This window comes from Mesoplodon mirus (assembly GCF_964341445.2).
Source record: "Mesoplodon mirus genome assembly, chromosome: 16".
Taxonomy (NCBI): Eukaryota; Metazoa; Chordata; class Mammalia; order Artiodactyla; family Ziphiidae; genus Mesoplodon; species Mesoplodon mirus.
This window is the reverse complement of record NC_138992.1, coordinates 15,202,505-15,225,714: the sequence shown is the minus strand read 5'-3', so window position 1 is coordinate 15,225,714 and position 23,210 is coordinate 15,202,505. Positions and strand designations below refer to the sequence as shown.

General features: G+C 44.3%; 1 protein-coding gene across 1 annotated transcript in view; it reads left to right on the top strand.

The window, feature by feature from the left end:
• The window catches only part of FER1L6 (fer-1 like family member 6), a gene marked incomplete at its 5' end in the record, with an annotated part of 157,026 nt that overhangs the window by 53,976 nt on the left and 79,840 nt on the right, over positions 1–23,210 (top strand). Inside the window, 7 exons of the mRNA XM_082601582.1 lie at positions 2,944–3,052; positions 3,812–3,983; positions 8,822–8,942; positions 11,697–11,797; positions 15,056–15,146; positions 18,508–18,627; positions 20,139–20,291. Of these exons, the coding sequence (XP_082457708.1) occupies positions 2,944–3,052; positions 3,812–3,983; positions 8,822–8,942; positions 11,697–11,797; positions 15,056–15,146; positions 18,508–18,627; positions 20,139–20,291 (867 nt within the window). The remainder of the gene's footprint in view (positions 1–2,943; positions 3,053–3,811; positions 3,984–8,821; positions 8,943–11,696; positions 11,798–15,055; positions 15,147–18,507; positions 18,628–20,138; positions 20,292–23,210) is intronic.

Genomic DNA, 23,210 nt, shown 5'->3' with positions numbered 1-23,210 from the left:
CTCCCGTCGCAGAGCACAGGCTCTGGGCGCACAGGCCCAGCGGCCATGGCTCACGGGCCCAGCCGCTCCACGGCATGTGAGATCTTCCCGATCCAGGGCACGAACCCGCGTCCCCTGCATCGGCAGGCGGACTCTCAACCACTGCGCCACCAGGGAAGCCCTCTCCCTCCTCTCTTAATCTTGGTTTTCTGGTTTGTGGTCAGTTCCTTGCTGTGTTTATTAGTTATCTATTGCTGTATAACAAATTACCCCCAACTTTAGCAGCACAAAATAAACAAATGTTTATTTCCTCTGTGGGTGAGGAACTTGGCAATACCTTAGCTTGGTGGGTCTGGCTCAGAATCTCTCATGAGGTTCCCATTTAGATGTTGGTAGGGGTAGCAGTTATCTGAAGGCTTGACTCAAGCTGTAGGATCTGATTCCAACATGGCGCACTCACATGGCTGTGGGCAGGAGGCCTCAGTTCCTCACTACATGGACCTTTCCATAGGCTGCTTGAGTGTCGTCATGGAAGATGACTTCCCCCAGAGTGGGTGATCCAAGAGAGAGCAAGGCAGAAACTGCTGTGTCTTTTATGACCAAATCCATGGAAGTCACACCCTGACATTTAGGCCACATTCTAATTGTTAGAAATGAGCAGCAAGTCCAGGCCATGCTGAAAGGGGTGGGGCAGGGAATTAGCCTTCACCTTTTAAGGGGAAGATTTTCCAAGAATTTGTGGACATATTTTAAAACCACCACACTGGGCTTCTACCTCTCCCAGAGCCTCAACAGCTCAGAGTTCGCCCTTACCAACATGGTAACATCCTTTTTTTGCAGCATCTTCTTCTTTTTTAGCTCTCCAGGGTCCTCCAGCTCTAATCTCCCTTGCTGCAGCCTTACTCGCATTGCGTATCTGGACAAATGAAATCCCACGTTGCTGGCTTTCAAAACTCACCCTCATCACCACCATCAAAGCTTTTCTCCCTTAGGTCAAACTTTGTATTCATTTTTAAATCCTCAACATTGGAAGGAATAAAAATAGAGTCTGACTCCATGAAATTTATGGAGATAAGACATACAAAATAAATATACAGGAAGTGGAAAGTGATAAGTGCGATAAGTAGGGACAGAGAAAGTGCTATTATTTCCTGGAGTGAGTGCAGTATAATGATTAAAATGTTGGGCTCCCAAGTAAGACAGCTGGGTTTAAGATGTGGCAGTATGGTGCAGTGGTTACTGCCCCAGCCTCTGGACAAACATTCCCTCTGTTTGAATCTTTGAGCAAGTGACATAAGCTCCTTAGGTTTATTTCCAATAATAACCTCTACTTCATCGGCTCACAGTGAGGATTTAATGAATTAATACAACAAAGTGCTTATTAGAACAGAGCCTGGCACATAGTAAGTGCTCAATAAATATTAGTCATGTTTAGTAACTTTGGACAGATATCTTAATCTTTCATGGAATTGCAGTGTCTTCATCTTTAAATGGGTATAATAGAAAGATTCCCCTCCTAGGATAGTTATGAGAATTACATGAGGTAATGTAGGTAAAATTCTTAATACCACATCTGACACATAGTAAGAGTTCTGTAAACATTACCATCATCATTTTTCTAACTCAGGGAGTCAGTGGATGCTTCCAGAAGAAGAGGCATTTGGGTTGGACCTTGAAGGGTGGGTGGGATTAAGACATGAATTATAGTCGAAATAGTTATGATGACTGCCACTTGCAGCATTGATGTGAGTAGGCTTTATAATAGGTATTGCACATGGGTGATCTCATTTCTTCCCCGTGTAGGTCCTACTATGATGTTTATTTCACAGACAAGGAAAATGACACCCAGACAATGGACATGGCTTGCCCAAAGTCAACAGCTAGGAAGTAGCAGAGTTGGGATTTGAAGAGGGGATTGCCTGGCCTTGGAACCTGCTGTCCCTCTTCCAGGCACTATGGCCTCCATTCCCTTCAGGTCTCTGAGTGGTTTTTAACCTCCTCCCAGATAGTAAACTTGGCCCCATGAAGGTGCGATAAGGGGCTGGCTTACAGCCAAGGGACACAGTGGGGCAGGTGGGAGTGGTGTGTGCTCTGTGACTAAGAGCCAGCATTGGGTCCCCACCCTGTCCCACATTTTCTGGTCAATAGAAACATTTCCTGCTGATGCCAACAGCACAGGAGGCTCGTGTGTGAAGGAAGGGTCTCAAAAAAGAGAGAGGAACAGAGGTCAGGGCTCTTGATTGAAGGGAGCTCTTAATCTATGAAGCCACGACTGCTTTATTTCCTTAAATGAACCGTATTGCTTTTTCTGTTGAGCTTAATAAGTCCAAGGGTAAAACCAGAAAGAACAGACTATAAATCCAGCTCATTCAGCTTCTTCGCTCAGAAATGTGATGCTGTGTCATGTGGTGTCCCAGCTACACATGCTCCTTGAACAATCAACCTCTTAGAAAGATACGTATACCAAGCTTACCTTTAAAATAAAAGGAGGGCTTCCCTGGTGGCGCAGTGGTTGAGAGTCCGCCTGCTGATGCAGGGGACACCGGTTCGTGCCCTGGTCCGGGAAGATCCCACATGCCGCGGAGCGGCTGGGCCCGTGAGCCATGGCCTCTGAGCCTGCGCGTCTGGAGCCTGTGCTCCGCAGCAGCAGAGGCAACAACAGTGAGAGGCCCGCGTACCGCAAAAAAATAAAATAAAATAAAATAAAAGGAAATTTGATTGTAAGGTTGAAGCTCAGAAGGTGGAGACGACATCATTCTAGATAAATGGCTGAATTTGGATTTGCAGTTTGTAGGTCCTGGTTTCTGCCAGTCTGATTAGAGGGGAAATTATGTGCCATTTCAGGCTGACACCAAGACTCAAGTTTCTATAAATTACCTTGGACTGGGTTGGCATCACTAATTCAGCTTCCTCCTGCTAAAAAAAGAGCCAGCCCTGTCTAATGTATTTTTTTTCTTTCTATAGCTTGTACCAGAAAAACAAGAGGAATTTTTACTCTTTGGAGCATTTTTTGAAGCTACCATGATTGACCGGAGGATTGGAGATAAACCCATTAGCTTTGAAGTTTCTATTGGTAAGTGCAGACAAGCATGGTGCCTGGCACATGGCATGAACTTTATACCTACCTCTTTAATAAATGAATTAGTGTGTTACGTGAAGATGGTAACACTGTGCTGGAGGTTTGCACCTCAGGAAGATATGAATAAATCCTTGTCCCCTCTGGTGTCAATATGTAAGGGATAGATTTATTTTCATACTTAAAAGAAAGGATTAATAGTATAATTTGCATTCAGACAGACTTGGACTACTAATTCTGGTTCCCTTACCCTAGGCTCACTTAATTTCTCTGGGTCTCAGTTTCTTCGTCTATAAAATGGGGATAATGATAATTCCTCATGGAGCTGTTGCAAGGGTTTAATGAGTTAATGCATGCAACATGCCACACATATAATAGGTGCTGTTATTATAACTCCCAGCAATCTTCCTGGACTGATGTACATCTGGGAAAACCACTCCAAGAAAGAGCATTCCATCAGGGAAGGTCTTGATTTATATTTGGGAAGTTCTCCATCAGTGGAGCAGAAGGAAATGGAGATGGAATCCAGTTAATTTGTAACTTAAGCAATTTTTACAAAAAAGAACCTAAGACGTATGTTGATGATGGCTTAGTATCATTGTCAATCTTATTTCTTTGGTCTGCCCATCACTCTACCTTCATACTGAGAGTTTATTTCCCTTCCCTGGGAAGACATAAACTTGGATCCTTTCTGCCAAGCAGCCTGATTCTGCTTATTGACACCTGGCTCTTCTCCCCTTGCTACTGGCTCTTCAGGTAACGTTGGGAACTTGATTGATGGGGGATTGCATCATGGGAATAGGAAGAAGTCACTTGACCCAGCTGAAGAAGATGCCCTTCCACTGCTGCCTGAAGGAGAAGGGGACACAGCCATGCCCATGGTCTCCACCACTCACCCCGAGAAGCCACTCGTGACAGAAGGGAACAGGTAGGAGACACAGCAGGTGAGAGTAGCCGGGGTTTCTGACGGTAGAAGCTTGACCAATTTCTGGGACTGTTTGATTCAGTTCTTCCCTAAAACTGGAAACATTCTTTATCTTATTTATAAGAACAAGGTGCAAACAAGGGCAACATGGTAAGTGCCACTCTCCTGAATTCTTACTAACATGTTGACAACTCTCCAAATGACACATCCAGGGAATTCATTTAAGGGCAGAGCAATGATGATGGTTATTATGATCATATCTGAAGCTCCATTCATTCTATAACTTTGGAGCATAACAAGGTAGGAAGGTCAGATGTTAAAATTTCAATGCAAAATCCTATTAACAGTTGTTATAGTCATCTGAATATAATGTAAACACAGGTTGGTGGAATTATTAGATACATGATTTATTATCTTATTTTTGCCCACCATCAAACTGAAGAACTCAAAAATGAGTGTCAGCCACCAGAAAAGACCGTTTCAGAAAACTGCTGGGGCACCTACATGTACCCTCACTGATCGTTAATCCAAGTAACATTTCAACATGCAAAGAGAAGTGAAATTATAGAACTGTCTTAAGAAAGTGATGTCAACCAAATGGTTTATGAGAAGGGAAAGCCACATGTAGAGATTCTTCTGTGTTCTGAGCTTTATGCTATGAGTAAAAAAATATGATCTCGCTGGATTGTCATAAGAGAACATTGCTTTCCCTGTTCACATGTGAGGGGATTGGAACCACATCATTAGTTCTCTTCAATCTTTGCTCTTCTCTCTCTGGGCATGAACCCATGGCTTACTGACCACTGTTAGAATAATGACTCTCACATCTATTTCCCCAGACGGGCTTCCTTCCTGAGGAGCAGGTCCAAACCCCTCCATTTGGGTGTCCCTGGATTATTCACCAGACTCATTGTCTTCACAGACAACTTTGCCCCTTTTCCTATCTTTCCCATCTCAGAGACGGGTCATACCATTGTCTGCATCCTCCAAGCCACAGATCAGAAAGTTGGCAATTGTTCTCTTTTCCTTTCCTACCCGTATCCAATTAGTGATGTAGTCTGGTCAATTCGAGTTCTCAAGTGTGTTCTCTATTGCCATTTCTTGAATCTGGCCTGTCAGAACCTTTGGCCTCAATTATTTTAAACACCTCTTACCTGGCTTGGATCTGTTTCAAGAAATTCACCAAACTATCTGTCTGAACTCCCCAGTCCCCTGATTGACATTATACATTCTCTATCTGTGGCTTTCAGAATTAATTTCAGAAGACTTTTTTTTTTTTTTTTGGCGGTACGCCGGCCTCTCACTGCTGTGGCCTCTCCCATTGCGGAGCACAGGCTCCGGACGCGCAGGCCCAGTGGCCGTGGCTCACGGGCCCAGCCGCTCCGCGGCATGTGGGATCTTCCCGGACTGGGGCATGAACCCGTGTCCCCTGCATCGGCAGGCGGACTCCCAACCACTGCACCACCAGGGAAGCCCAGAGGGCATATTTTGTTGATTTGACCTCTACCCACTTCTCTATGATAACCTCTGGGTATTCCCCAAACCCCAGCGTTCCCGCAGAGCCATTCCCCAGATGGGTCCTGTGGTTTTTGCTGTGTCTGGGCCTTTGAACACTCTCTTCTTTCTGCCAGAGGCAACAAGCGCCCTCCTCAGAACTGCTCACTTCCAGTTACCTTTCAAGGCTAAGTTCAAGTTCCCTTCCCTGAATCCCAAGTCTTATTTGGACTTCTTAACTCCATCAAACACTAATCACACTGCATTAAGATATTTTTACTAGTCTGTCTCCCTATTAGACTGTGAGTACCCTGAGGGCAAAGGACTGTGTCTCATTCACCTTTGGATCTGCTCATCTCCATGCCAGGCATGTAGTAGACGCTCATAACTGTTTCTGAATGAGTTAAGGACATGCTATAACCGGGTTGGGCACAGGGTACTATGTGGGTAGAGAGGGGAAGTGGAGGAGGTGAAGAGATGGGAAAAGTCACAACAAAGGTGACATCCTAAAGGGCGAGAATGAGCTTAAGGGATAGAAAGCGATTGTCTGGGACAAAGTAGGAAGCAGTAAGTGAAAATAATCCTAGCTGCTTGTCCTCTCATTTTTGAGCATGGCCTACATTTTCTAAATCCTGTCTCTCCCATGGACCACACTCCCCCTCCCACGGACCACCTTCTTTGGGGCCTTTTTTATGGGTCCCTGGCAGCCACACTCGGCCACTCTCCTTTACACGCACCAAAAAGGACCCCAAACTTCCCAGCCCTTTAATGGCTTCTCTGTCCAGTCTCGAAACTGAGGCCATCAATGAACAGGATGGGCAGCTCTGGGAGGCTTTTATGAGACACTCAGGGGTACAGTCTCGAAACTGAGGCCATCAATGAACAGGATGGGCAGCTCTGGGAGGCTTTTATGAGACGCTCAGTGGTACTCTGCATCCTTTCACCTGGATCCTTTTGGCAGTGAAAACATCCCCACCTTGTTAGACTAGCCCGGTGTTGACTGTTGGCGGGGACGTCAGGGGATGTAGTGTGGGAAGGGTTTGAGAGGAAATGAAAGCTCTACGGAGCCCTCAGATGGGCCTCACATTGGTCCTGACGGGCTGGCTCGAAGAGACCAAAACGTCATGCTGGTGTTCTGGGGCTTTCTATTCCTGTCACTATATCGAGGCTCTGTCCACATCGTGGCAAGCCAGGGTGGCAGGAGCTGAACCGGAAGGTTCTCTAATAGACCCACCACACACACGCATGCACGCACGTGCACACACAACATACACACACATGCACATACACACACAATTTGTCTGTTGCCTCCACTGAAATACCACCGTATAAGGGGCGGTTTAGGAGGACACTTGAAACGTCACCCTGCATTTGTTCTGGGCTTTCCAGTTTCACAAAGCACGTGCCTTCCCATACAGCTCAGATATGGGGCTGGAGCTCAAGAATGAGATTGGAGCACAAGACATCCAGAGTCGGGTCATCATTTGCTTCTTAGGGTTCCAGGCCCACGCTTGCCCAAAGTCACAAGGCCGGTCGTACGTCAGGGCAGCCATTCAAACTGGCAGGCTTCTCTTCCCACTGGCAACATGGTGCCCTCCCATCTGCTGTCCTCCATCTGCACTGTCATTTGCCTGAAAGACCACCGCATCCCGGACCATGCTGACCCAGTAAGACCCGGAGGACCCTGGGCACCAAAGACAGAGGCTCTGAACATCCTTAGCACAAAATCATCCGAACCAAAGAAACCTTGGAACAAAGTACAACAGTGAGTGGGCATTTATTTAGATGCAGGATTCTCAGTGCCATAATTTTTCACAAGATAAAGGAAAGAGCAGTTTCGGAACTTCTTTATTTTTAATTTTTATTTTGTTCTCCTGCTGTAATAATAACCTCAGTTTCTGCCAAGAATGTACTTGGCTTCTCTTCTGAATGGACGCCTGCTGGTTTATTTTCTGCAGAACAGACCATGGGGCACCTTTGCTAACTTTATGGCCTCTAGAAGAAATCTGGAGGTTGGAGAGCTAAAAAGAACAACGATGCATTCTTTCAGGCTGAAGTTCCCTGTAGCTTTTTGGAATGGAAACAAAGCTTTCTCTTTCACCTCACCACGCCAGCCCAGCCTCTATAAGCACGCATGACTCCAAACACTGTCCACATTTATTAGGGCCACCTGTCCAACCACGCCCATGACAAGAAATGTGCTGTGGCCTGCCTTCCACGTTTCTCTGCACACAGACCCAGGTGTTTGTGGGACAATTACAGGCGGCTGGGGGCAAACCTAGTTAAGAATATAGCTGTCTTGGGCTTCCCTGGTGGCGCAGCGGTTGAGAGTCTGCCTGCCGATGCAGGGGACACGGGTTCGTGCCCCGGTCTGGGAAGATCCCACATGCTGTGGAGTGGCTGGACCCGTGAGCCATAGCCGCTGGGCCTGAGCATCCAGAGCCTGTGCTCCGCAACGGGGAGAGGCCACAACAGTGAGAGGCCTGCGTACCACAAAAAAAAAAAAAAAAAAAAAGAATATAGCTGTCTTTAGGCAGGGAACTTCAGCTTTTTGCTACACCTCTCCCATCTTCCCTGCTTTCACATCCATCCCTTTCCTCCTTGGGAACTGAATTCTACCAGTGAGTTCCTTCTTTTCTGTCTTCAGTCTCATCCTCTTAACTTTTTTCTTATCATCATTTAAGCATATCCAACCATCACCATCAGCCATTCTCTTTGGCTCCACAGCTCCCCTTCCAGCTACTTTGCCATCCCTCTCGTCCCTTCTTAGTCAAGCAGGTCATCTGCATTACTGGCACCAATGCCCAGCAACAATAAATTTTGTATGGATGGATGAATGGACGGCGAGCCATGGAATGCTGAAGTTTAGTTTGAAGCACATGACTTCATCTTCATTCATATTATTACCCTCTTAGATTTCTCTAGCGATTTCAGTTTATAAAATACATTCACATCTGTTATCTCAGTTGATCCTTACACAGTCAGGGCCCAGCATATAGACATTAAAAGGAAAAATATGTTAGTTTTTCTCCTTTCTCTCTCCTCTCAACTGGAAAGAGAATTTCTCCTTGAAGAGGGCTTGCCTTCCCTCTAGTGATCATTTCTAAACTTTGCCCTGGATCAGAGGGTGGTAGCTGTTATTACCTCACCACTGTAGCCATATAACAGTTCGTTGCTTATTGTCCATGGATCCCCAAGTAAAGGCTAAGGATGGAATTAATAGTTTGACTATTTTGTCATCACCCTTCCCCCAACCCACCCAGAACATACAAACATGAACAGGTTACTGGGATTGTCTGAAAAACACTGATCACCAACTAACTTCCAGACCTAATGTGTTTTCCCAGGAATTACAGCTATTTGCCATTCGAGGCCAAGAAGCCTTGTGTCTATTTCATCAGTTCTTGGGGAGACCAGACGTTTAGGCTGCATTGGTCCAACATGCTGGAGAAAATGGCGGTCCTTCTGGTAGGTGACTCTGACAGGTGATGGATTTGAATATTGGGAAGCTGGAGGCAAAGGGGATTGTTTTCCACCCAGTAGAGGGTCTTGACCTCAAGTGAATTGAGGCTGCTGCATTTGGAGGACACCTGGCTCCTACCACACAGACCCAGGGGAATGAGAATACATTTTGCAAAGTCCTGTGACTTTAAATCAAATTATCCCAATTCAAATCCCTGCTCTGCTTCTAACTGTTACAGGACCTAGGGATAGGCCACTTTCCCAATCTCCAAAGGCAGGGGATGGACAGCTTTCTCACAAAATGGATCGATCTTAGCTTCAACTAATATACAATCTTAAGTCCTTAACATGGTGGACAATTCCTCCAAGTTCAAGCCCTGACACCTCTCCAGTCCTACATCTCACGTGCTCTTCCTCCTTACTGTGTTCCAAGCATGCTGGTCTCCTTTCAAGTGTCTCAAAGAAACCAAGCTCCTCTGTGCCTCCTAGCCACCTCCATGCTGTTCCCTCTGCCAGGGCTGCTTTTCCCCTTCACGTTTCTCCTGTGAAGCCCAGTCAACCTCTAGGGCTCATATTTAAGCACTTCCTCAGAGAAACCATCTTACTTGCTCCCTTTTACCCTCTTCCATCATATCCTGTTCTTTTCCTTCAGAATTATTTGAGGAATTGAATGTGTGAAAGTATTTAAAACAGTACCTATATGTGAAAAATACTAGGCTGTCCCACCCAACCCCTGCGGGGTAGAGGCGGGGAAGAAAACCTGGGGACACTGCTTCTTCGGTATCTCCTTCCCTTTGTGATTCCTTCTCGTTTACTCCGCCTTTCTCTTTCCAGCCCACACATCTCACGGGCAGTGTCCTCTCCTCTCTGGCCCATTGTGCCTCACCACGGGACCCTGGTCTGATCCCTCTCATTCCATGAAAACCCACACGAAGAAAAGCACACGTTTCTCTCTCCCATTTGCTTTATAATTCTGTCTCCAATTGTGTAAAACACGGTATTGGGGGCTTCCCTGGTGGCTCAGTGGTTGAGAATCCGCCTGCCAATGCAGGGGGCACGGGTTTGAGCCCTGGTCTGGGAAGATCCCACATGTCGCAGAGCAACTAAGTCCGTGCACCACAACTACTGAGCCTGCGCTCTAGAGCCCATGCTATGCAAATAAGAGAAGCCACTGCAATGAAAAGGCCGTGCACCACAACGAAGAGTAGCCCCTGCTCGCCGCAACTAGAGAAAGCCCGCGTGCAGCAACGAAGACCCAACACAGCCCAAAATAAAATTAATTAATTAATTAATTAAAACAAAACAAAACAAAAAAAACACAGTACTGCTTCTGGCCATGGGGATTCCAGGCATGATGGAGACGGAGTCTGAAAGCGGTCATGGAGGCCAGGTTTGGAGTCATGCCATGGGGAGGCCATGGACTCGCTCTTTATGGCTGGTCTTGCTTCTCCTTCAGACAAAGCAGTTTATTTCTAAAACGCTTGACCAAACAAATCAGAATTTTTTTTATCCCTAGAGGCCATAGTAGCCTTGAGCACTTGTTTCTAATTCTTTCTCAGAGCCAGGATCCCTGCCATGCGTGGCATATCATGGCTAACCTGACTGAATGTTTACTAAGCACCAAGCACGGTTTGAAGAAGTTCACATCTCCCTATGGGGCTAGAGGTGGGTACCATTATTACCAGGTTTTACAGATGAGGAAACTGGGCAGAAGTGGGTGAGGTCACCTGATAAAGCCTGGATTTGGATGTCGTAGGTAGTCTGACTCCCAAGCCTAAACCTTTTTTTTTTTTTTTTTTTTTTTTTTGCGGTATGCGGGCCTCTCACTGCTGTGGCCTCTCACGTTGCGGAGCACAGGCTCCGGACGTGCAGACTCAGCGGCCATGGCTCATGGGCCCAGCCACTCCGCGGCATGTGGGATCTTCCCGGACCGGGGCACGAACCTGTGTCCCCTGCATCGGCAGGCGGACTCTCAACCTCTGCACCACCAGGGAAGCCCCCAAGCCTAAAACTTTAACCGCTCCACAGTGTTGCCTGTACTTATAGTGAAGGGGGAAAGAGGGAAGTATATGTCCCTAGGCATGTGATGGAGGATGTCGTTTCTGTAAATTCTAGCAAAGCAGTGGTGACATGTACATTGCCCCTTGGGTGCCATTTTCCTCCAAGCCATGAAATGGAACCCTAGAATTTAGGATCCAAAGGAAAAGTACAATGATTAAGTACACAAGCATATAGCCATTGTCATATACAACCTGTCTCCTTTTCCCTCAACACCCCACCCCTGACAAAACCCCCCATAATCAGAAGAATTGATAGCCTGTTAGTTTCAGGGATTATTCAGTGTGGTTATACTCCTATATAACAAACTGGCATGAACATTGCTTTTGAAGTTTTTGACAATTCTATCTAATTTACTCTACTTTGTTAGGTATTTCCCATGACATTAGGTTTCCCTCACAAGGTAGATTCTAAATAAATGGAACTCAGTTCAGGAATAAATCTGGGACAGAAACAATGAGTTTGAGCAATACAGGAGAAGACTTGAATCTGGACCAATTCCAGTTAAGAAAGGAAGGTTCGAAGTTAGAATGCAGTAGCATTTCCCTGTTCAGACATACAAGAAAAAACAAGAGATATGTTCCTTCATTTTCAAAACAAAATATTAGCTCAATATTATTTCTGTGGGTGTTAGAATCAGTATCTCCACTATGGTGTCTCATTCCCACCTCTCATCCCCCCACCTCTGTGGTTTGTTTTCAGGAAGAAGGTATTGAGGAAGTGAAAGAACTGATTAAGATTTCAGAGGAAGCCCCGGAAGAGAAAATGAAGATGGTGCTCACTGACTTCATCAGTCAAAGCAGGTACTGCAGAGACAGCTGTCATCTGGGTAGCTCAGCAGATGTGGAATCAGCTTTTAATTATCTTAGAAAATGGTCGATTTTACATGCATTCATATGGACATTGAATAGTGTTATATCCATCTTAATTTTGTTCAGTAATTTAGCTGCAACTGTGGGCTCACTACTGCTTCCTGACACTTAACTAAAACATAAAGCAAAAGGGGGAAAAAAAAGGAAAAGAGAAGAAAAGAAAGGCTGCAGAGACATTTTATGAAACAAGAAAAATGCTGATAGTGTTAGTGTCCAGCATGGCTCTTTGCATCTCGTAGGTACTCAACAACTGTTTGGCAATTAGATGGCTAAATTATATCAAATGCTATTTAATAGAATTTTTTATACACCACATTAATAAGCACCACTTAATGACTCTTATTCCAGGAGGTAGACAATATAATAAAAGATGAAAAAATAGGGGGTATTAGTTATCTATTACAGAGTAACAGTAACCCTCAAATTTAGTGGCTTACACATATTTATTATTTCACAGTTTCTTGGGTCATGAATGCAGGTGTGGCTTAGCTGGGTCCTTTGCTCAGGACCTCTCCCAGGCTGCAATCAAGGCATTGACTAAGGCTACAGTTACCTCAGGGCTCAACTGGGAAGGACTCACTTCCAAGATCACTCATATGGACATTTGCAGAATTCAGTTCTTCATGAACTGTTGGATTGAGGATGATTGAGGACTTCAGTTCCCTGCTAGCTATTGTTTGGAGGTCATTCTCAATTCCTTGCCACGTGAGCCTCTCCAAGCTACCTCTCACAACATGGCAGCTGACTGCATCAGAGTAAGCAAGAAAGAAGAGTCAGAGGGAACATGCCAATAAGATGGACGTCACGGTCTTTTATAACCTAATCTTGGACGTGACATCTCATCAGTCTTGATGTCTTCTGTTAGAAGCAAGTCACTAGGACCAGTTCACATTCAAAGGGGATGAATTGCACAATGGCAAAAAAAGCAGGAGGTGGGGATCACTGGGGCCATCTTAGAGGCTGCCTTCCCCATAAGGAAGCAACCTGATGAATTAGGTCAAGACTTGAGCAATAAGGAGAATTTGTTATAAGAGAATCAATAGAAAAGGAGTGCCTATTCATGTGATGCAAAGAAAAAAATTAATAGATTCTCGTGTTCAGCTTTGTAAGTTTTGTCTTTCCTAATCTCTCAACTACCCAAGCCTTTTTTACTTAAAAAAAGAAAGCAAAGAAATATGTAGTTTTTTCTCTCTTTATTTCTTTTCTGGTTTTCATATAGAAGCAATATATATCAGTGCTACTCCTGCTGTGAGCTAAGTGTCACCTGCAAATCCCTTGAAGCATCTTTAAAAGCTTCCTGGTCATATTTTTAGAAATTGTGGGCAAATTAATAGCTCAATAACTTTTCTCTATTAGGGGGTTACTTGGAGGTGATAATTATTCCCTTTTCTCTTCAAGTTTAAAGTCAACTGAAAAAAATATTCATGAGGGTCAGACAGAGATCAAACGTTCATTTTATATTTGGTAAACCTGGATTTGAGAAAAAAGCTTGTACCTGAGGTCAAGGAGACTTTGTGGTCCCCCACGTGTTTGAGGTTGAGCAGCTGGACTCTGGGGCTTCCCCTCCGGAAGGGACAGACCACCTGCTGTGTATAGGTGAGGAGGCTGCCCACGGCTGGCAGTGGGCTGGGTCTGAAAGAGGAGGAGTGAACAGAATCATGTGCCAAAGTCATCTACCCGCATTCCGATGGGGAAATAAGTTACTTCTCCCCCTGTGAGGAAGGGAGAGAGATTAGAAGCATCCATAATGTTTCCTAGAGCTGACCATCCTGGGAGTGGAATGGATTCCTTCTGCCTCTAGGAAAGAAAGGTAGACAGGTGGTACCAAGACTCCCTCCTCAAAATAGACTCCTTTTTATTCTTTTTAAACGTGAAGAGAAAATGCAATGACTAGTATGTCCAAAGAGAATTTCTGATTGAAGTTTCCAATTACCAGCAGGCAGAGCTCTGGGGTGGGACCCCTCCCTGGGAGGTATGGCATCTTAGATCCCCCTTTTGTTCTTTTGTAATTGATTCTTTTCATCACAGAAATACTACGTGCTCATCTTCAACAATGACAAAATGCAGGATGTATAAAGGAAAAGTGTTTCAACTCTCTCTCCAATCCCACTCAGAGAGAAGAGTTTGATTTGTCTTCCTTTTTTTCTGTGCATTTGAAAACACACACATTCATAAAAATACTCTATATTTCTTCATAAACATCACACACTTTGTTCAGCGGATTGCTTTTTCACTCAGCAATGTATCACTGGTACCTTTCTACAGTAGTACCTAATAGTCATCCCCAATGTTCAATCACATGATATGTATCATGTAGTATTTAACTAGTCCCTTATTTTTAAGTTGTTCTGATTTATTTTGCTACTATAAACAATGTTACAATAAACATTAATATGTAAACATATTTTTGCAAGAATTTTCAGTTATTTTTGAAGGATAGAATTCTAGTATAATTTTTGGATCAAATTATATGGACATTTAAATTTTGATAGATGCTGTCAAATAACCTCTTAAACATTATAATAATTAACACTCTCCTATCATAATAGAGGAGAGTGACTATTTCCCTTTGAATATTATCAACCTTGAATATTACCTGGTTTTTAGTAAGTGAAAATGGTATCGATTTTAATTTAAGTTATTGCTGATGAGGGAATATCTTATTTCCCCAAATTTAAAGTCATTTCTGTTTCTTCTTCAATTGCATTCATAACCATTACCATTTTCCTATTGAACACATTTTTAACTTCATCCCTCAAAACGTTACTATTCAGTCCTTTGTATGGTTTTAAAAATGTGAAGACATAGCCCAGTTTTGAGTCTAAAATATTTGCTCTACATACAATTTTCAGGAACATTTTGGTGTGTGTTAAATTTGTAAGATAAAGGAAAACTGCATTATATTGTGTTTGCTGTTATGAACTTGGATAGGAATCACAATAGGTATATACTGAAAGAAAGTAGAAAAACAAACATCCCCAAAACTAATGTGAGGCCTGGCACTATTTCCCATTCTCATTTTGTCTCATAGAAAAGTTAGTGCCTTACTGCTTCATCCAAAATGAAAAATCTTGGTTCTGTGGCTACATCAACTTTCCCATTGTATTGCAGAAAGTATACTTGCAAATCTCTGGAATTATATAAATGAATTTTCACTAAGTAGATTTCAAAATTGTTATTCTCTTATAGTGCCTTTATCTCTGAAGTGGAAAAGAAACCCAAGATGTTGAACCAAACCAATTTAGATAAGAAACGACTTACGCTCTGTTGGCAGGAGCTGGTATGTGAAAATCTATTTATACTTTTGCAAAGAACTAAAACGTGTGCTTTAAAAATAAACCTCATGGATGAAGCATAGGTCATAGAGCACATGAGGATAAAGTTCTAAAAGTTATACAGTTGTGTGATATAGAAGAATGAGAAGGGAATAAATAGATGAGTGAGTTGGAGAGGAACTAGCATTTACTGAAGGTTTACAAGAATGAGCTAGAAGCCCACCAGCTCTATATTCTATTCTGATGTAGGACTTGTTCATTTTCTTGACGCTTGTATTTTGTCAAAGGCTGTGGACTCTTTCACTTAACCTTCTGCCTCCTAAGCTGAGAGACGAAAAGAAATAACTACCTCTCCTTGGTGTCCTACCATTATGAATTGTGTGAAAAGCTGTGAGCACTACCTGAGGGCACGGCAGTGGCTGGTACCTCTCTGTGCCCTGGAGATCCTGCACAGTGCTGAGTGCCTTAGAGATGTTCGGTCCCTATTGAATGAGTGACGACTGAGAAACGCCAGACCGAGTCAGACCCTGATTATCTCTCCTTGAAACTTCAGTTCCAGCAATGGCACCAAAGGACGTCTTGTATGAGGCCATGATAATTCTGCAAAATAAAATTACTCAGTGTTTGGCCAGGGACATTTTAAAGATGTGAATGAGGCCCACAGAGGTTAAATGATTTTATTTAAGGGTCACAGCTGGTTAATCATACTCCAGAGACTAAAGCCCGAGTCTCTGAACACTTGACTCATCCGGCTTTCCAGAACAATAAATGAAGTTTTGTGTCCTCTACGCCAAGGAGGTCAGATTCCCACCCTACGTAAGACCTGCTTCCTACTGCACGTCTTCCTCAGCACCTCTGACTGTCTCTGCGGTGCCCGTCCTCCACAGACAGCCCGCACAGCTCTCTCATTTCCTGTGTCCGACAGTCCTTGTCCTGAACAAGCCCAAGACTTCAGTGCTTTGCAGTGGCCCAGCTTTCTCTCCGCATTTCCAGCCTTTGGGTGGACACGTCCACTGCTTGCCTCATGGCACCTCTGACTCAATGTATCCCACTCAGCCCATCATCTGCCCACCAAAGCTCGTTCCCTGTCCTGTATTGGTACCACCAGCCTCACTTGTTGCTCCAATCAGAAGCTTAAGAATCAACTTTGAATCCTGTAGCTCAGCGGTCGCCAACCTTTTTGGCTCCAGGGACTACTTTCGTGGAGACGATTTTTCCACGGACGGGGGCAGGAGAGGGGGGCAGTGGGAATGGTTCAGGCGGTGATGGGAGCGATGGGGAGCGGTGGGGAGGGATGGGGAGCGATGGGGAGCGGTGGGGAGCGGTGGGGAGCGGTGAGGAGCGATGGGGAGCGACGGGGAGCGGTGGGGAGTGGTGGGGAGCGGTGGGGAGCGATGGGGAGCGACAGTGAGCGATGGGGAGCGGTGGGGAGCGATGGGGAGCGACGGGGAGCGGTGGGGAGCGGTGGGGAGCGGTGGGGAGCGATGGGGAGCGACAGTGAGCGATGGGGAGTGGTGGGGAGAGATGGGGAGCGATGGGGAGCGATGGGGAGCGACGGGGAGCGATGGGGAGCGGCAGATGCAGCTTCACTCGTTCACCCGCCGCCCACCTCCTGCTGTGCGGCTTGCTTCCTAACAGGCCACGGACCGCTACCGGTCCACAGCCTGGGGGTTGGGGACCCCTGCTGTACCTCACACTAAATGGTCATTTTGACCCCAGGCCAGGTTGAGACCCCGGCCCTTAAAGACTCTGGCACTCACTCCATTCTTCATTCCCAAGACCACTGCCTAACCCGAGTGCTTTAGCGTCTCTGGCCAGGGCTATCACAGTCATCTTCCTCCAGTCCACCTTCCATACCACAGCCAGAATGGTCTCCAAAACACAAATCTGCTTAGGTCTCTCTTGATTAAAAAAATCACTGGAGGGCTTCCCTGGTGGCACAGTGGTTAAGAATCCGCCTGCCAATGCAGGAGACACAGGTTTGAGCCCTGGTCAGGGAAGATCCCACATGCCGCGGAGCAACTAAGCCCGTGCGCCACAACTACTGGGCCTGTGATCTAGAGCCCGCGAGCCACAACTACTGAGCCTGCGTGCCACAACTACTGAAGCCCACGCACCTAGAGCCCGTGCTCTGCAGTGAGAAGCCCACGCACTGCAACAAAGAGTAGCCCCCGCTTGCCGCAACTAGAGAAAGCCTGTGCGCAGCAACAAAGACCCAACACAGCCATAAATAAATAAATTTATTAAAATCAAAAGCAAAAAACTGGAGTCTCCCAATTGTTCATAAGATAAAGGCCAAATTCCTTTGTGCATGATATACAGGGCTGTTCACCATCTTGTCCCAGCCTAGTCTCCCAGCCTTGTCTCTCGTTGCTCCCTTTCCATGTATCTATGTGCCAATGATTCTGAACCCTCACTGATTACGTGCCTTCATATGTAATTGTTCCTTCCAACTGGACTGTACTTTTTCTTCTTATCATCTGATGAATTCAATGCATTTTTTGCTCAGCACAAATATCATGTTATCCATAAAACCTGGCTTTGGCCCCTTTGGTCCCATGATGCATTACATATTTTAGTTATTTGCATATATTGCTTTCACCTCACCAACTGTCAAAGTCTCAAGTAAAGGAAGCTTGAGTCCTCCTCTTGTCCCAGGCCTTGGTTCCTAGGATAGTGCCTTGTCCATAGCAGGTATTCAGGTCCTCTAATCAGAGGGCTTCCTCGGTGCCAGGCCCTGTGCTGGGTGCTGGAAACACAAGGCTGTCAGTATTTGGTGCTTGTTCTTGAGGAATTTATTGACTGGTCTATTCATTTCACAAACATTTATTTAACACCTGCTATGTGCCAGGAACTCCGCCAGACTCTCAGTGTTCAAGGTAAGAATAAGACCGAGGGGGCCCCTGTCCTTGCAAAGTTAACATTTGAGTGGGGAAGACAGAAGATAGATAACAAAAAATAAAAACGATTACAGGTTATGATTATGAAGGGTTTTGTTTTTTTTTTATGAAGGGCATTTTAATAGGCCATGGTGATTGGGAAAATGTGGGAGAATGTATGACAGTGGTATCATGACAGTGGAGGCCTGAGGAGAAACCAGCCATGCAGAGTCTAGGGAGAACATGTGGTCAAGAGGAACCTTAAGTATCCCAGTCTTGAGGAGGGAGCTGGGCGTGTTTTAGGACCTCCTGAGGACCAGTGTGCCTGAGGCCCAGTGAATGGAGCACTCCAAGATGAAGCAGCCAGTGGGCAGGACCCACTCGCTTGCATGGAACTTACAAGCACTTTCAGGAATCTCTAGCAACAGGACTGTGCTCACTAACCAGATTTCTAGAAAGATCTACACCAACTCTTGTTTTGTTTTAGGAGGCCATAGCCAAGGAGGCCAAGGGGCTCACTCAGCAGCAGAAGAAAAAGTTCTCTCTTGATGAAATGATCCAGGCAGCCCAAAACTTTGTGGAAAAAATCCGCTTTCTTGTGGATGAGGTAATCAACTATAAAGGCAAAGGTCATTTGAAAGATTAGACCGAATATCTTCCCAGTGGGGCTTGAATGTTTGATAAGAATGAAAGATGAGCAGTGTTTTCTCTCAAGCCCTGCTGAGCTGAGCAGGTACCATTCGTTTGAAGGGTGAAGGAGGGGGTTTTAAATTAAGCCAAACATGTACGGCTTTATCGATTTTTTCACGAAGCCTGAGTATTCAGCCAAAATAAAAAGCACATTTCTAAATAATAATAATAATAGTAGTAATAATAATAATAATAAAGCACACTCCTTAATAGGCTCAAGAAAAGTCAAAATAAACATGGGATCTTTGATAGGTTTTTAACTGCAAGGAAATTGAAACTCATGTCCAGTAAAAGTTCAAACAGCTTCTCATTTTAAAGTTAATTGTAAGCAATATCTTCTGGTGACTACTAGAATGATCTAAAAAAAGTCCTCGTATTTGCTTCTGTTAAATACTAGGTTTTGTGATGGAAGTTTTCAGGGAGAGGTACAGATTTACTGCTTCTGTTGTTCCTGAAAGTTTTTTTTCCTGTTGCAAATTCATCATTCCCTGGAGGCATAACAAGCCGTGAGATAGTCACTTTGGAATGCAGGAATTTTAATAAGCACCCAGAAGGTTCAAACCAGGTCTGTGACTGACTGACCGTGTGGCCAGAAAACCTCCACAGGGATGTCTCTGTTTCCATGTCAAGAGAGAAGAGATGCCTTCTTAGGGTACCAATTACACTAGAGGATTACGGGGTTAGAAAAAGTATCTGCTTCCAGTCCAAGAATGTCAAAGCCTAGTTTATGACAATATGCCTCCCTTTTGTTTTGGAAGCTATACTGGCTCAGCAATGTGCATTTCAAACACTCACAACATAATGGGCCTCTTGGCAGGGAATTCTGCAATTCTTATCTTGATTAGCTCAACCTTAAAGTCTAATTTTCTGTGCAATTTAGTGCAGTTTCTCCTGAATAAACACCTATAATGGAGCGAAAATACTTAGCAATTATATTTTAGGTATAAAATCCCTTGTAAAATTGTTTTTCCTTCCTAAAGAGCAGATGGAAAGACATCCAAAGACATTCATGGATTTTTGTTTTTGGTGTTTCATTTGAATGTTCTGGAAATGTTACCTGGCTCTTAGGAGGTCCAATGCTGGAAGCTAAATCATGATTACAAGATTGCAAAGAAAAAATCCATGGGAAGGTGGAGCAAACGTTTGTTCTGCAGACGGAGAAAAATAGGCCACCCAAGATGCCAAGTCACGGGTCCGACTTGCATATTGTCAAAGCACGATAAGCAGTTTGGAGTATGGGGCTTCCGTGACCTAAGACTTTCTCAAAGAAGCCACGCTTAACTTGCTTGGCTGCACAGGTGTTTCAGTACCCAGAAAGTTTAAGTCACAGAACTTGTTGTGCAGAAGGGGTGCTGTTGCAGGATAGGAGAACCCTGGAAGTGCCGTGTAAACACCCACCTATCAAATCCATCCCCTCTGCCTCCACAGCCACAGCACACCATCCCTGACATCTTCATCTGGATGCTGAGCAACAACAAGAGGGTGGCATATGCCCGCATCGCCGCCAAGGACTTGCTCTATTCCCCCATCAGGAAGCAGATGGGTCAACACTGCGGGAAGATCAAAACTCACTTCCTCAAAGTAAGTCTGTACTATTTTTGACTCAAAGATGGGAATCTCTGTTTTTCCTGGGTTGCACGGCATTCCTAGTGTGTGCCCAGATCTCTGACTTGACCCTAAGACTTTCAAAAGTCTGAGGACAACTAGAACATCTTGCCCCCTCTTGATTCAAGCTGTGTTTTAGGAGACCATCCTGGGGCTGAATATTTTCCAATTTTCCAATAACTATGTCACCAGAGACATATAAGGTGTTTTTTTAAAAATCTAGTGCAGGTATCTTAAGATTATTTTAATTTTTACTTCTTTGATTACTAAGAAGAATGAACATTTTTCTATTAGTTTCCTCTCTACTTTTCTCTTGAGTAATTTATCTATGGCATCATTTTACACGAGTTCATCTATATTTTAAAAATAGACTTCAAAGAAAATTGAAGTTTAAGAAACAAGAAAAAAGAAAAGGTCATTTGGAAGATTAGACCAAAGAAAACAAGAGGAGAGGTTGTTATTCCACAGAACTGCTAGTTTAGGATTCCTAGCGGCTTTACACTGTAAAAATATGATAGTCTTTTCATCTTGGGTCCCTGCACCATTCATGAACACAGGGTCATAGGCACAATCTCTGGATAGATCCTACTGTCTTTAAATCAAGATTTGAGCCTTTCCTGGAGACCCTGGGTATTTTACCTCTACTACAAAGACATTTCTATCCCAGGAGTGAATTTGAGCAAACATGGAGAAAGACTGGTCCAAAAGCTTAACACTCACCAATGGCTGGCAACAAGAGTGTGTGATCTGACTGATGAAATTTCCCAACTCACAGTGGGATGTCCTGCCAATCTGAGTTCTGATTATTTGTTATAACATAATTATTCTTCCACTGCCTTAGAAGGAGGATGAGAAGGCTCAAAACCATGCCATGTGAAGAATAGGGGAGGATATGACAATGTTTACCTAGAAGAGAGATTTGACAGCATGATAGAGATTTTGTGTTCGCAGGGCTTCCACGTGGATGGTGGGATGATTGTGTGTGTGTGTGCGTGCACGTGTGTGTTTCCAGAGGCTAGAACTGGGCCCCACAAGAGCCATGACAGGGAAATAGTTCCCTAAATAGAGGTCCACAATGTGTTCTTTGTCCCCTTGATATGAATATGGCAGTGGGCAGCTAGATTAGATAGCCTCAAAGCGCATCCATTGGCTAGAGTCTACTGTTGATGTGATTGTTATGGGAGGCAGACAGAAGAGGCATTACAGGGTACTGGTTTAATACTTGAGCTTTGAAATAAGGTGAATCTGGGTTGGAATCTGTATTAGTTTACTAGGGCTGTTGTAACAAAGTGCTACCGTGTGGCTTAAATAAACCACAGAAGTTTATTATCTCCCAGTTATGAAGGCTGGAAAGCTGACACAAAGGGATTGGCAGGGCTGTGCTCCCTCTGCAGGTGCTAGGGAAGCAACGCTTCTAGTTTCTGGTAGCTCCTTGGCTTGTGGGAGCATAACTCCAATCTTTATATCATGTTCTCCCTGTGTGCATGTCTCTTTTCCTATGATGTCCTTTGTATAAGAATCTTACTCAAGACTGAGCTCATGTTAACTCTGTCTGTAATGACCCTATTTCCAAATAAGTTCATATTCTAAGGTACTAGAGGTTGGGACTTCAACATATGCATTTGAGGGGAATACAATTTTACCTCTTAGTGAATTCCAGGGCTAATATTTAGGAGCTGTATGATTTGGGGAATGTTACTTAACATCTCTGTGTCTCCTGTTCTTCATCCTTCAAATGGGGATGATGTTGAGGATTAAGTGGATAACTGCACGTAAAAGAACACAGAGTGTACATCCCCCGGGGTCATCACGCAATAAATGTTGGCATTCAAACAAATGGAAGTCCAACATCTAGGGGACATTTCTGGAATTGTGTGTCCCCTTCACATCCAGGGAAGTGTTTGTGGTTCTGTATGTTAGATGTTATGGAAAAACCCAACGAACTTTTTGGCCCACCCAATATTTTCTGTCATGTGTACAGAAGGAGTTTTAAACCCACCTCTGTAAAACCGTAACTGAAAAAGAAAAATTCACCCCAGTTATTCACCACAAATATTTCTTCAGCTTTCTCATTCCAAGGAATTCTGGGGTTGAAAGAAACACCTGTCTTAAAAATAGCAAATCATTTCAGAAAGCCCTGTGCTAAAAATAAGAGAAAACCAGCGTAAAGTAATTCCTTCCTAAATATTTTGATGTATCCCAGAATTATTTAAAATTAGAACAAGAGAACAACTGTCAACTAACACCAGACAATAGACCTAACTGGGAATTCAGGACCTTTGCCCTGTGGCCTTGGCTTACTTCTTTTTCTGGATTTTCCTTTTGTCGTTGGGATTGCTTTGGGTGATAGCTTTGTAAATGTTGAACAGGTTGTTCGATTGTCCTGACGTGATGAAACATCTTGATAAGATGAAAACTATTTTCATTCCTGTTTTGATTGTTACCCCTGCTTTTAACTCCCTCCCACCACCTCCCTTTAGGCCCTGTGTCTCTTCACTGAATTGGTAAATCTGAAAAAAGCAAGAGCTGCTCCAGGGAGACAAAGGATTCACCCACCTGCTGCTCACTCCGGTTTCTTAACTGGGAATTAGAAAGTGCAGTGAGACAAAGCATAGAACGTAAATCTCTCAGATCTCTAGATTTTTTCCAGAGTCGCCTCAAAGTTTGTTCCACGGAACAGCTGTCCTTTGAGCGGTGCCATAAACATCCCGTGTTCAAACACATTTAGAGGTTGCAGTTGTATCCCCCTCTTGGAGTTTCACAGTGCCCGTCAACCAGTAGAAAAGTCAACGTCCTGCAGTCAGGAATCATCTTTTACAACACATCCTTGTCAACCTTATTCATCCAGAATAGCTATTTACAAATTTTAGGAAACTGCTATGCCTAGGGGGCCCA